This window comes from Myotis myotis, unplaced genomic scaffold (assembly GCF_014108235.1).
Source record: "Myotis myotis isolate mMyoMyo1 unplaced genomic scaffold, mMyoMyo1.p scaffold_m19_p_10, whole genome shotgun sequence".
Classification (NCBI taxonomy): Eukaryota; Metazoa; Chordata; class Mammalia; order Chiroptera; family Vespertilionidae; genus Myotis; species Myotis myotis.
In genome coordinates, this window is record NW_023416314.1 from 5,356,719 (window position 1) to 5,370,870 (window position 14,152).

General features: G+C 43.4%; 1 protein-coding gene across 14 annotated transcripts in view; it reads left to right on the forward strand.

Moving 5' to 3' along the window:
• USP28 (ubiquitin specific peptidase 28) overlaps nucleotides 1–14,152 on the forward strand; it is a 72,503-nt gene that overhangs the window by 40,375 nt on the left and 17,976 nt on the right. For 13 of the 14 annotated variants that reach the window (XM_036324294.1, XM_036324302.1, XM_036324303.1 and 10 more), the window contains 4 exons: nucleotides 1,445–1,593; nucleotides 3,339–3,466; nucleotides 8,417–8,512; nucleotides 10,541–10,720. In XM_036324294.1, the coding sequence (XP_036180187.1) occupies nucleotides 1,445–1,593; nucleotides 3,339–3,466; nucleotides 8,417–8,512; nucleotides 10,541–10,720 (553 nt within the window). Of the gene's footprint in view, nucleotides 1–1,444; nucleotides 1,594–1,868; nucleotides 1,946–3,338; nucleotides 3,467–8,416; nucleotides 8,513–10,540; nucleotides 10,721–14,152 lie in introns of those variants that run through there. The other variant, XM_036324305.1, reaches the window with a different exon arrangement.

A 14,152-nucleotide genomic window follows, 5' to 3' on the forward strand; every position in this document is an offset into this window, starting at 1 on the left:
ACTTCATCTATAAGATGGGCCCAGTCAGGGAGCTCTGTTGGTTAGAATGTCATCTCCATACACCAAGGTTGTGGGTTTGACCCCTGGTCAGGGCATATACAAGACTCAACTAATGAATGCATAAATAAGTGGAACAACAAATTGATCTCTCTCTCTCTCTCTCTTTCTCGTCAATCAGTAAAAAATTTAAAAAGATGGGCCTGATCATTATCTCAGAGATGTTATATTAAATTGTGTAATATTTGTACTACCCAAATCTAGTATTAATTTTAGATACACAGTGATGCTACTCAATTTTCTGTTCTTTCAAATGTAATATCTAATCTGAAAAGGTTTTATTGTGTTAGACTGCCAGAAATGTTTGTCTACTATAGAAGCTTCATGTTGGCTACATGAGGTTTTTTTCTTTTTTTCAACTATAGAGAATTTTGAACACATAGAAATAGACCAATATAAAAACCTCCATAAACTCAGCAACCATTAGCCTATGGCCAATCATTCGCCATGTAACCCCTGTCTACTCTTATCTCTCTGACATTCTTCTTAAAACAATCCAATATCACTTTCACACCAAAAAATAGCATTTCTTATATCAAATATCTAGTCAGCGTTCAAATTGTTAACTTGTATAGTTATATATAGAGCTAGAGTGTTTATTTTTATTAGTACAGTTTCTCTTAATTAGGATCCGAATGTGGTGCGTTTATGATTCATTGATATGTTTTTTAAGCCTCTTTTCAAAATCTGTAGATTCTTCTTCTTCAATCTATTTTCCTTGAAATGTTTTTTGTTTTGTTTTGGTTTTTAAGAAAGCGGGCTGTTTGTTCTCTAGTATTTGTATTTCCCACACTCTGAAATTTTGCTGCTTGCATATCCATGATATAAATTAGTAGTTGGATCTAGACTTTGACTGGATTCACGTAAGGTTCCCCCCCACACCCCCTGAAATATATTTTTGTTTATTTCAGAGAGGAAGGGAGAGGGAGAGAGGGATAGAAACATCAGTGATGAGAAAGAATCATTGGTCGGCTGCCTCATGCACTTCCCTTACTAGGGATCGAGCCCGCAACCTGGGCATGTGCCCTGACTGGGAATGGAACCGTGACCTCCTGGTTCATAGGTCTACGTTCAGCTACTGAGCCACACCAGCTGGGCTGGGTAAGGCTTTTTTAGGCAAGACAAATACATAGGTCGCGGGATAGTCTTGGTCAGGAGGCATTTACTGTCTGCTTGCGTTTCTTTTTGCAGTGTTAGCAGTTGCCAGTGGTCTGGGCCTGGATTCACTGGTTCATTAGCGGTTGCCACACAGGCTTAAATGCACTACAGATCAGTTGTCAGGATGTTGCTGAATTAAGAAGACATTGTCTCTGGTACCAGAAAAAAGGGCTTTAGATTATGCTATGCTAGTGATGTCTTTTAAAAATCAATCTGTTTCTTTGTCTAGGAAAGCCCTTTTGTAACAATGAGACCTTCGGCCAGTATCCCCTTCAGGTAAATGGCTATCACAACTTAGACGAATGTTTGGAAGGGGCCATGGTGGAGGGTGACATTGAGCTGCTTCCTTCCGACCATTCAGTGAAGTACGGACAAGAGGTGAGTTGGGTATTTTATTTGGTGCACCAACCACAAAGCCAGTTAAATAGGACTGAGCTTTTTGGCCAGTCGTTTTCCCATCACATAGCTTTACGTGTAACAAAACTTAAACTTGTCTGAGATCTCTCATGAGTTGATATGAGTTGGTGAGTCTTACTATTGGATAAATAAATTCTTTACTGAAAGTATGAATTTGGAGTCTGAGTTACTCATATAAGGTTGTATGCTGCTGCTGATATTTCAAGTGTGATCAAGTTTCTCTCTTTCTGTTGAAGCCTACCTGTACCTGAGTAGGGAGAGCGCACTGCCTCCATATTTTCGGAGGGTAAAAGTACAGTGATTAACTCCTATGGTATGCCATTTAGAATATTTTCCCTATTATAGTATTTACTGTTTTCCATTGTAACTTCTGCCTTTACTTTAATTTTTTTTTAATTTTGCATTTATTTATTTTTGTGGGTTGGAAAGAAATGGGACATTAAAGGGAGAACAAGGGTAATTAATATCTCAAGACTTCAGCTGGGTTAAGAATTACTAAGTTGCATTTGCAGTAGCATTATTGTCAGTACCACACAGCTCAGATTATTCTCTTCTCATCATCCATTTTGAGAAAAAATTATGGCTTATATGATGAGTCCAGCTCAATAATTACTGTAGGAGGAAGGAAAGCTTTCTTGAGTTAAAATAGGGAACATAGCATGAGCCTTGTCAAAGTGCATTAGCGGTAGGGCAGGGCTAGGATCTGGAGAGAGGAACTGCTTCCCTAACTTTTCAAGGAAGTTACCAATTCATGATTGAGGAGCTGCATGGAGCTGATGGTGTGCTTTCAAAAGAGAGGGCATGCTCACCAGTTACTTAGCCTTCTGGAGACCTTTATTCAAGGATGGGAACTATATATATATATATGAAAATCATTATGCTTGTTTAGATTTAGCCCTGAGGTAGTCAGACAGGCTATCTGGATTCACCTCAGCCCGACGAGGGCATGCGAAGGGAACCGCTGTTTGTACCTTTGGTAAAGGGAATATTTTAAAGCTGTCATGCAGACCTCTGGCCTACAGGTGAATTGAACAGAAAGGCCTTTCCTGTTCTAGCTTTTCCTCATCTATGGTCAGTGACAGTTGAGATCGTATTTAAAAGTCAGGGCTTTCTTTTCTTGAAACTCAAGGTAACATTATAGGTTCATATGTTAGGAGAAGTCTAAATTGTTGGAATTGAGAGATTTTCTCAGGAATTTGAGAATTCATTATCATAAGGCTATTTCAAGTTTCCTTTCTAGACAGAAAGGGGATTCAAGTTATGGTTAATAGACTGTATAGACCACACATATTGGTCTTTTTAGCTGATTCATGGAGACAATTGTCCCCTTATATGCTGCTTAGATTATAATTTATAATTCTTTGGCTAGGCTGCCATTTTCTTTAGGTTTCAAATCTATTTTGAGTACTGAGGACTTAATGAATAAATTACATAGGTGCTTGTGCATTCACATATTTAAGGGTGGTTATTTCTGAGATAATAGTTGAGCTGGAGTAGTGAGGAATGTTTAACCATATTTTCAATGAGGGCATGATTCTAAGTGGTCATTTCCTTTAGGATTTGAGATTAAACACGAGTGTAGAATGAGTTTGATTTGAATATAAATTCTATACCAAAAATACAGATTTATGAGGGATATTTTAAATCTAGCTATTGCCATTTCCTGAAAATAACTTGTTTCTCTCACATTTCTACTCCTGACATAGTGTTGGTTTACAAAACTACCTCCAGTGTTAACCTTTGAACTCTCAAGATTTGAGTTCAATCAGTCCCTTGGTCAGCCAGAGAAAATTCACAATAAGCTGGAGTTTCCTCAGATTATTTATATGGACAGGTGAGTTCTGTGATTGATTGTCTTAAGATACATTGCAGCAGAAGTGAGCCCATACTAGTATATTGTGCATATGAATCACCTGCAGGCTTGGATTTAGTGATCTAGGTTGGGAACCAAGAGTTTGTACTTCCAAGAAGTTTTCAGGGCTATGCTAATGGTGCTTCTGGTCTCTGGTTTATGATTGTGATTTTGGGATTCTCCTTGCATGTGTCAGTGATTTGTTCCCTAAATATTACTGAGTAGTATTTCATTCATTGTAAGGATGTACCACTGTATTTTTTCTATTCAGCAATTGATGGGCATTTCAGATGTATCCATTTTTAGGATATTATGAGTAAAGTTGCTGTGAACATTTACTTAAAAGTCTTGGTGTGGGTTTTAGTGCTTCTGTGTAAAAATATTCAGGAGTGAGATTGCTGGGTTGTATGAAAAGTGTATGTTTAACTTTATAAGAAAATTTTCAACTTTTTAAAAAAATTTTATTTTTTAAAGTTTTATAAATAGTAGTACATATGTCTCCTTTTTCCCCCATTGACCTACCCCTGGCACATGCCCTCACACTCCCCCCTCACCCCCAGTGTCTTGCATCCATTGGTTATGCTTATATGCATTCACACAAGTCCTTCGGTTGATCTCTTACCTCCCCCCCAACCCTCCCTTGCCTTCCCGCTGTAGTTTGACAGTCTGTTCAATGTTTCTTTGCCTCTGTATCTATTTTTGTTCATCAGTTTGTAACGTTCTCTATATTCCACAAATGAGTGAAGTCATGTGGTATTTATCGTTCACTGACTGGCTTATTTTGCTTAGCATAATGCTCTCCAGTTTCATCCATGCTGTTGCAAATGGTAAGAATTCCTTCTTTTTTACACCAGCGTAGTATTCCATTGTGTAGATGTACTACAGTTTTTTTGGTTTGTTTTTTTTTTTGCTTGAGGCTATTTTTTAGCCCAAATTTTATTATTATATGAATTCTAGCTCAAAGCCCTTTCTCTATAACAAATTTATTCCATTGTGTAGATGTACTACAGTTTTCGAATCCACTCATCTGCCGATGGGCATTTAGGCTGTTTCCAAATCTTAGCTATTGTAAATTGTGCTGCTATGAACATAGGGGTGCATATATCCTTTCTGATTGGTGTTTCTGGTTTCTTAGGATATATTCCTAGAAGTGGGATCACTGGGTCAAATGGGAGTTCCACTTTTAATTTTTTGAGGGAACTATCATACTGTTTTCCACAGTAGCTGCACCAGTCTGCATTCCCACCAGCAGTACACGAGGGTTCCTTTTTCTCCACATCCTCTCCAGTACTTGTCTGTTCGTTGATGCCATTCTGGCAGGTGTGAGATGGTACCTCATTGTTGTTTTGATTTGCATCTCTTGGATGATTAGTGACTTTGAGCATGTGTTCATATGTCTCTTGGCCTTCTGTATGTCCTCTTTTGAAAAGTGTCTATTTAGGTTCTTTGCCCATTTTTTGATTGGATTGTTTATCCTCCTTTTGTTAAGTTGTATGAGTTCCCTGTAAATTTTGGAGTTTAAACCCTTATTGGAGGGAACATTGGCAAATATGTTCTCCCATGCAGTGGGCTTTATTGTTGTTTTGTTGATGGTTTCGTTTGCTGTGCAGAAGCTTTTTATTTTGATGTAGTCCCATTTGTTTATTTTCTCCTTAGTTTCCATTGTCTTAGGAGCCGTATCAGTAAAGATATTGCTATGACATGCCTGCTATTTTGCTGCCTATGGCTTCTTCTAAGATATTTAGGGTTCCCGTGTGTATGCGGTGAGAAACAGAGTCCCCACGTGTGCACGCCGAGAGTCAAGTCACTGGTGTGCAGTGTGGCCTCTGGCGCCGAGAATCAGGGTCCCCAGTCTGCTTGGGGGGCTGGGTTGCACAGCCTCCATGTGTCGTGCGCCGCGGGAAACAGACTCCCTGTGTGCCTGCGCCCAGAGTCAAAGTCAGGTAGCACAGCTGCCCTGCATCGACAGGAAGCCTGGTTGCGTGCTGCAGGAAACAGATTTCCCGTGTGCGCACGTGCCCAGAGCCAAAGTCAAGTCGCACAGCCGCCCTGTGTCGGCAGGAGGCTTGCTGGCGCACCGTGGGTCTAGGAGGTTCTGTTCTGCTGCGGTGAGCTGACAGGGAGGGGATTGGGCTCTGTGGCTCTCAGAAATCTGCAGCCTGGATGTCTGTAGTCTTGGTGTCTGTGGGTCTGTTGCTGTGGTAGCAGGTCTTTGTCCCAAGTGGCTGTAGGGTCCCAGTTTGCGTCTGAGGCCAGACTGGGTGGTGGTGAGACTTGGATCCTAGTCGCAAGCAGTTCTGCCCTTCAAGATGGCCTGGTTTCTGTGCAGGCACTGGCCAACCCCGTGGCAGTGGCAGCGGGGTTTCGCAGACACCAATATGTGTATTAAAGTTAGCCATTATAATGGGTTTGTAGGGATATCTTATTTAAAATTTATATTTCCCTGATAACTAATGATGTTGAGCATCTTTTTATGTACTTAATGGTCATTTGTATATTTTCTTTTGTGAAGTGTCTGTTCAAACCTTTTGTCTACTTCCTTAACTGAGTTGTTGTGTTCGTACTGACTTTAAGGGTTTTTAAAAATATATTTTAGATTCAAATCCAGATATTTCCCGTCCCCTTGCCTCTTCCATTTTCTTCCAGTCTTTTTAGAAGAGCAGGAGTTTTAGTTTTGATGAAGTGTAATGTATCAGTTTTTCTTTAATAGTTTGTGCTTTTTATGTTTTAATTAAAAAATCTTTGCCAAACCGAAGGTCACTTTTTATGTTTTAATTAAAAAATCTTTGCCAAACCGAAGGTCACAAAGATTTTCTTTTTTTTCCTTTCTGAAAATTTGTAATTTTAACTCTTAAATTCATGTTTATGACTCTTTTAGAGTTTATATTTGTATATAGTGTGAGAGAAAGATTTTTTTTTTTTTTAATAAGAGGGGAAAGATGGCATATGGGTGTCCAAATTATTCTAGCACCATTTGTTGAAAAGACACTCCTTTCCCTCATTGAACTACCTTGATACTCTGTCAGAATCAATTACATTTATATTTGTGGGTCTATTTCTGGAGTCTCTGTTCTGTCTATTGCCTAATCTTATGTCAGGTCCACATTGTCTCGATTACTGTGGTTTTATTATATAAATCTTGACCTCAGTATAAGTTCTCAAACTTTCTTTTTTCAAATTGTTTTGGTTATCCTGGTAACTGCATTTCTTTCTTTTTTTCTTTTTCCTTTTAATCTTTATTGGTAAAAGTATTACATAGGCCCTTCTTTTCCTCCCATTAACCTCTTCCAGCCCGCTCCCATCCTCATCCCACCCCCCCTACCCCCCCAGGCCCTCACCACCCATTGTCTGTGTCCACAAGTTATGCATCCTTTGCATTTCTATATAAATATTAGAATCAGCTTGTCAGTGATTGGGATTTTGATTGAGATTGTATTGAATCTATAGATCAGTTTGGGGAAATTGACTTAACAATTCTTAGTACTTCAATCCATGAACATAGTATAGCTCCATTTATTTAATTTTTTGTGTGAATTTCTCTTAACAGTGTTTCATAGTTTTTAGTGTACAGGTCTTGCACATATCTAATTGTTTGTCCCTAAATTCATGTTTAATCTACACTAATAAAAGAGAAAAATGGTAATTGGCGTACGGCGCTACCCTTTTCATTGGCTAATCAGGGCTATATGCAAATTAACTGCCAACTAAGATTGGCAGTTAACTGCCAACAAGATGGCGGTTAATTTGCATATGTAGGCACAATGCAGGGAGGCGAAAGGGAAAGCAGGAAGAAGCCCCCTGCCACTGACAGTGATCGGAAACCCAGGGGGGAGCTAAGAGCTGGGGGGCGGGGCAAAGGCGGCCCTGGGGCTGCCTTTGCCCTGCCCCCCAGCCATGATCGGAGAATCAGGCGCCTTTGCCGCCCTGGCCAGTGATAGCAGGAAGTAGGGGTGGAGCCAGCGATGGGAGCTGGGCACGGTCGAAGCTGGCAGTCCCAGGAGCTAGGGGTCCCTTGCCTGGGCCTAAAGCGAAGCCCACAATCGCGGGGCCGCTGCCACTGCGGGTCCCCGCTGCCCGGGCCGGATGCCTAGGCCAGAGGCGTTAGGCCTGGGCAGGGGCAGAGCCTGCAACCACGGGGAGCTGGGGGTCCCCTGCCCAGGCCTGACACCTCTGCCGGAGGCCTCAGGCCTGGTCAAGGGGCCAATCCGGTGATTGGTGATCAGAGGGTGATGAGGGTCAACTCCTCTGGCTGAGGCATCAGGCCTGGGTGGGGGGCGGAGCCGGGGATTGGGGGGATATGATGGTCCCCTTGCCCAGGCCTGAAGCCTGGGTCAGAGGCGTCAGGCTTGGGCAGGGGGTGGAGCAAGCGATCAGAGGGAGATGGGGGTCCCCTGCCCAGGCATGATTCCTGGGCCAGAGGCCTCAGGCCTGGGCGGGGGCCAGAGCCAGTGATCGGGGGGAGATGGGGTTCCCCTGTCCTCTGGCGGAGGCGTCAGGCCTGGGCAAGGGGCCGATCAGGCGATCGGAGGGTAATGGGGGTCTATGCCTCTGGCCGAGGCATCAGGCCTGGGCAAGGGGCCGATCCTGCGATTGGAGGGTGATGGGGGTCAACGCCTGAGGGCTCCCAGTATGTGAGAGGGGGCAGGCTGGGCTGAGGGACACCCCCCCAACACACACCCAGTGCACGAATTTCGTGCACCGGGCCCCTAGTTTTATTATAATTGTGTATCTTTTACCTCATTGCCTCCAGGCTATGCCTCCAGAGGTAATGCTTTCAGTAGTCTTAACCATTAAGTGTTGTGATGTTAACTGTGTGTTTTCATAGATCCCCTTTGTCAAATTGAGTAAGTTTCCTTGTGTCCCTAGTTTGCTGAGATTTTGTGTTATTAATGTTCTTAAATATAAATTGTGATTTTGGGCTTATTTGCTTAGATACATGTACAGAAGCAAAGAGCTTATTCGAAGTAAGAGAGAGAGTATTCGAAAGTTGAAGGAGGAAGTGAAAGTCCTGCAGCAAAAACTGGAAAGGTAAGTTATGGATAACTCTGTGCTTATAAATATAAGAGTAGAACATTAAAATCAGATAATTTGTTTATATTTAAAAACTAGAGGCCCAGTGCACAAATTCATGCACAGGTGGGGTCTCTTGGCCTGGCTGGTGATTGGAGTTGTCTCGCCCAGTCCTGATCGGGACTGGCTAGCCCGGGGGAGGGATTGTAAGAGTTTGGCTGGCCGTGGGAAGTTGGCTGTGGGAGCGCACTGACCATCCAGCCAGCTCGGGGAGGGACCGCGAAAGGTTGGTCGGCCCCAGCAGCCCACTGACTACCAGGGGGCAGCTCCTGTGTTGAGCGTCTGCCCCCTGGTGGTCAGTGTGCATTATAACAACTGGTGCCGTTCAGTTGATTTGCATATTAGCCTTTTATTATATAGGATATAGATAGATTAATTCAGAGTTTAAGTATTAACTAGTGTATTTTATAAAATAAGAATTTTTTTCCCTAAGGGTGAAGCAGTTTTCAAGATGAGCTAAGAGTATCCATGGGCAAACAGGGGACTTACGTGACCCTGAGCCGCAGTCATTGGCAGTGTATTTCAGAGGATCCACATTTTGATTTTATAGCCCTTTACTTTTTTCCACTGTCCTTGCCATCTTTTTCACAAACACGAGAGAGGTAATGTCGTTGTGTTCCTCTCCCGTTGTCTTGGGAAAGCAGTTTCTGAATCTCTGGGGAAGGTAAAAACAAAAAACAATGCTGCTCTACCTAGAGTTGGGCTAACATTAAAAGGGCTAATATTTCTGACACGGACAAAGTCCTTTGTCGTATAGAGGATTCAGTCCCTTTTGTTTGTTTACATTATTTCTGTGGAATCACTCCTATGACTTCCTAAGGGGGAGTCAATGTAATTTCTTTTTAGTCAAGATAGAACCTATTGATTTAGCATTTCAGAAAGAATCCCATACAATGTTAGTGGCTTTCCCCTTTTATCTGCTTAACAATTTTGCTGCTATCACCACCCCATCTCTACCCACTCTATTGCTAGGTCATTAATTTTCCTAAGAGGCAACACTGCATACCCTCTAATGTGGTTGACTTTGATTGCTCTGTACATATTTTCCACTAGTGTTTTCATTTCATAATGTCCTTCTAAATATAGAAACAATTTTCCTTCTTCCTAGTTCTATACCCCTTTCTTCCCCCTACCTCTCATTTTATTCAGAATAGAAAAATGTGAAGTGACTCTATCCTTTGTAAATAGAATCCCAGTATTACAGAGTTTACCAGTATCAATCGGTCAATTTAATTATTTTACCATTTAAACTTTGTCTACTATAGTGAACTGTAGAATTCATTAAAGTAAATTTCTTTAATGACTCTAATATATGCTAGTAATGGCAGAATATTGGGTATTATTAAAATAATTTGTTATTTTGGTTACATATTTCAGGTATTAATTATCCCAAAGAAATCTTTAATAATTTATGCCTGGCCTATGCTGTTTTTGAGTGTATGAATAATAGGATACTTAGGACTCCACTCAAAAAAAGATTTGCTAGTTTTCGTAAACTCTGACCTTTATCAATACCTAAATACCTACTTACCATTTCCAGCTTTCTTTCATTTTTTCCTAATAATTGCTGAGTGGTTGATCTAAAGGGCAGCAAAGAAAAAACCCGTGGGTACTAGTTCACCAGCATTATTTTCAGATTTGAGTACTGGTAATATCTCTATTTTCCTTTCAGAAACAGCATTTACTTTTATGTCCAGAGCCCAAATGTGATAAGATATCAAGAAAAAACATAACTGGCATGACTTTGGTTAGAAGCCCATTTGTAATATTTTCTGCCAGGTATAAAAGTTTAGATTGTTATGAATTTTTATTTTTGTAGTTAGAGATTTTTGCCCTATGGACTGTTTGAATAATGGGTTAAATATTGTGTAGTGTTTAGAAATAGCCTTTCCATCAACTCTTCACACCACAACAGATCTTTTGTCAGCAAGCCTCAAAATATAAGACAGACAAGGCCAATAGAGTACCACTGTCTTTGCCTCGTAGGTATGTGAAGTATGGCTCGGGCCCAGCCCGGTTCCCACTCCCCGACATGTTGAAATACGTGATTGAATTTGCTAGTACAAAACCTGCCTCAGAAAGCTCTACGTCTCAGAGTGACACAAGCATGACAGCACCACTTTCTCCAGAGCATTGCCCGGTATCTGACCTGACATCTAAGGAAAGGTAATGAAAAAAAGTTTTATTAGTATATGTATATATATTTTTGGTTTATTTGTACTGTGCACCTTCTTTCCATCTGATTAACGCTCACCCCATATGAGCTTGAGGTTTTGAACTCTTTGTCTTAAAGGGAAGGATTTTGCCAACTCTCCCTTGAGAGAGTGTTCCTAATTCCCACCAGTGCACTCACCTGCCCGTAGGAGGGTTGGGGTTATTTCAGAGCTTCCTGAACTTGTTTTGGGCTAGCTGCCAGCGGTCTTTCTAAGAGGAAACTTCAGCCCTGCTCTTCCAAACATCTTATTCTTGCTGCTGAAAATATGCATGACTAAGTAAACATTAAGGAAAGAGATTTATTCATAAATAGAAAACTAACACGTGAAAAGAACTGGCTCGTAGTTGAAGAGGACAGCCTAGAGGGGCTTATCTAGGGAAGGAAACGGGGAGATCAAAGCTCAGGAGCCCTCTGCTTCTGCTCTGGCCCAGCCACATGCAACAACCTTTGTAACCTGGAGGAACCATTAGGGTCAGCTCGGAGTAAACTTGACGTGTGCCTTGACTAATAAAACAAAACACTAGAACCTGTTTGAAAAGGTTAGATTTTTTTGTTTTGTTTGTTTGTTTTAAATATTTTTTTATTGATTTCAGAGCAGAAGGGAGATGGAGAGAGAGATAGAAACATCAATAATGAGAGAGAATCATTGATTGGTTGTGTCCTGCACGCCCCACAATGTGGATGGAGCCCGCAACATGGGCGTGTACCCTGACCGGAATTGAACTGTGACCTCCTGGTTCATAGGTCAATGCTCAATCACTGAGCCACGCCAGTCGGGCTAAATTTTTTTAAAAAGAAAGATCAGGTCTTTACTGCAAGATCATTCAAACATCACGCAGCAGCAGTTCCTTCAGTACATTGCAAAGTACTTCTCAGGGCCAGGGCCCCACACCGTAGTTTATTTCATAAAGTGACATCTCAAAAGTAGTGTGGCCACTGTTGAGGTTCACATCAGCTTTCCATTGGAGGGGAGGGGTAAGTCAGCTCATCTGAAAGCATCAGCACTTTTGGTGATGGGGAGAGGGTCAGCTCTAATGCTGGTATTCTCAGGGGGAGAGGGGGCAAGGATGAGGTGGACTGAAGTGAGCGCCTCCAGGCCTCACTCCTGCCATCTCCTGGGGCACTTTCTGGAATATAGAATATATTCACAGGGCTGGAGAAACAAGGCCAGGTTCAGGCAGCACTGCCCACCCCAGACCAGGCTCCTGCCCACTCAGGAATCTGCGGCAGTTCAGGCTCCGATCGGGCTGTGTTTGCGGTGGAGCAGCAATGCCACTGTGTGTGTATGTGGCAGGTAGGATGGGGATAAGGAGTTATCTTTGATTTTCTTTCTTTCACACCACACATCGAATCTATTGGCATATCCAGGATCTTTCACTTCTCACCACCTACATCACCTCATGGGTTCAGTCCACCGACATCCATCGTTTGGCTTATGGCAGTGGCCTCCTAATTGGTCTCTCCCACCCTGTAGTCCTTCAGCATGTGAGCCAGGATGACTCCCCCCTTTAAAATAGGTCCGATCATGCCCCTCTGCCTAAAGCCTTGGAGGGGCTGCTATCTCCCTCAGCACAAAAGCCAGCGCCCTTCCTGTGGCCCACAGCCCCTCCACCCCTCTGACCTTGTTTCTGGCTGCCGCCTCTCCTCTCCTCTGGGCTCTGCTATTTCCTGGTGCGTCAGGGATGTTCCCATGGCAGGGTCTTTGCATTTTGTCTTCCTTCTTGAACCACAGAGCTCGCCTCATGGCTTCCCCTCTCCCTTCCTTCACATCAGATGTCACCTTGTTTGTGGGACTCGCTTGGCCATCCTGTGTGAAGCAGTATACTCCCCAGCGTAGCACTCCCAGATTTATTGTTCTCTGTAGTAGTTAGGGTCTGCCCATGCCATATGCTTACTCTTTAATATGTAAGTCCCATGAAGCCAGGGACTCTGCTTTGTTTCCTGCTGTGTCCCTAGCACCTGGCACAGCACAGGTGTTCAACAGATATTTGCTGACTGAGTGAGTGAGTGCCCATGTACCACTCACTGCGCAATGCTCCCTGCTCCTGGGGGTCTGCCACCAACTAGAGATCCAAAGGACACACAGTTCTGTCTCCCAGCCTGGACCAGCCTTGGGGATTGCAAACCACTGTAGAGGGTCTGCCTCCTCCTCAGGGATCCTGACGACCCCGGCACAAAGCACACCTTCCCCAGCATAATTGCCACCATCCCATGAACTGACAGAAACACCTAAAAGGAGCCAGCATGGAGACCTGGCCTCTGCCCAGAATTCTGGCCTGGGTCACTGCAAACAGAAAATGAGAGAAAGAGACTGATTCTGGGGCACACTTTTTTGTTTGTTTGAAGAAGCCATTTATGAGGATTACAGACAAATTAGGTTCTGGTTGTTTAACCTGGTCTGGATTTCCCCAGGTCGGGGATGGGGTGGAGATCAAGCTGGCTTCACTGCAAACAGCACACGGTGGACACTAAACAAACAGCTGATGAATACACTATTTGAGCTAGAGGCCTTGGGAAGGAGCACTCGGAACTCCGGGCCTTCAACAGGCAGGGCTTGCTCTGGGCCACAGACAGAATCAAGAGTTCTGTATAAAAAGATTTATGGGGAGGTTTCAGGGAAAGTATTTTCCATTTCAATATATGAAACAGTATTTTTGCACTCTGGGCAGTTTTGGGCATTACTTTATTAAGATTGTGTGAGAGAATATAGAACTTTTCAGCAAGGGTGCTCCTTATTACATTTCGGGATGAGGGTTTCCTTGTGAGAAGACAGCACCCAGTGGGTAATGGAGAAGAGGCCCTCAGAGACGCTGGAACCGTGCAGTCTCCTGCCCGTCATCTGAGGTGCACCCCTGGGGTTCTGATGCTCCCACCCGGCTTTTCCTGCCTCCTGGAGAAGGCACACAGCTTTATCTAAGGCCCCCTTGATGGAGCTTCTTCTCGGGCCTTAAGGAAAATGCCTGAGGAGACCAGGCCTGGACTCCCAAGCCCCTCTGGATAAAGCTATGCAGAGATCTGAAGGACCCTCTGGAAGAAGATACGGAGTGATCTGAAGGACCCCCTGGAAGAAGCTATGGAACCATCTGAAGGACCCCCTGGAAGAGGCTACGGAGCCATCCGAAGGAAACCCTAGAGAAGCTACAGAGCGATCTGAAGGACCCCTGGAAGAAGCCACGGAGCCATCTGAAGGACCCCCTGGAAGAAGCTACGCAGCGATCTGAAGGACCCCCTGGAAGAAGCTATGCAGCGATCTGAAGGACCCCCTGGAAGAGGCTATGGAGCTGATCTGAAGGACCCCCTGGAAGAAGCTATGCAGTGATCTGAAGGACCCCCTGGAAGAAGCTATGCAGTGATCTGAAGGACCCCCTGGAAGAAGCTATGCA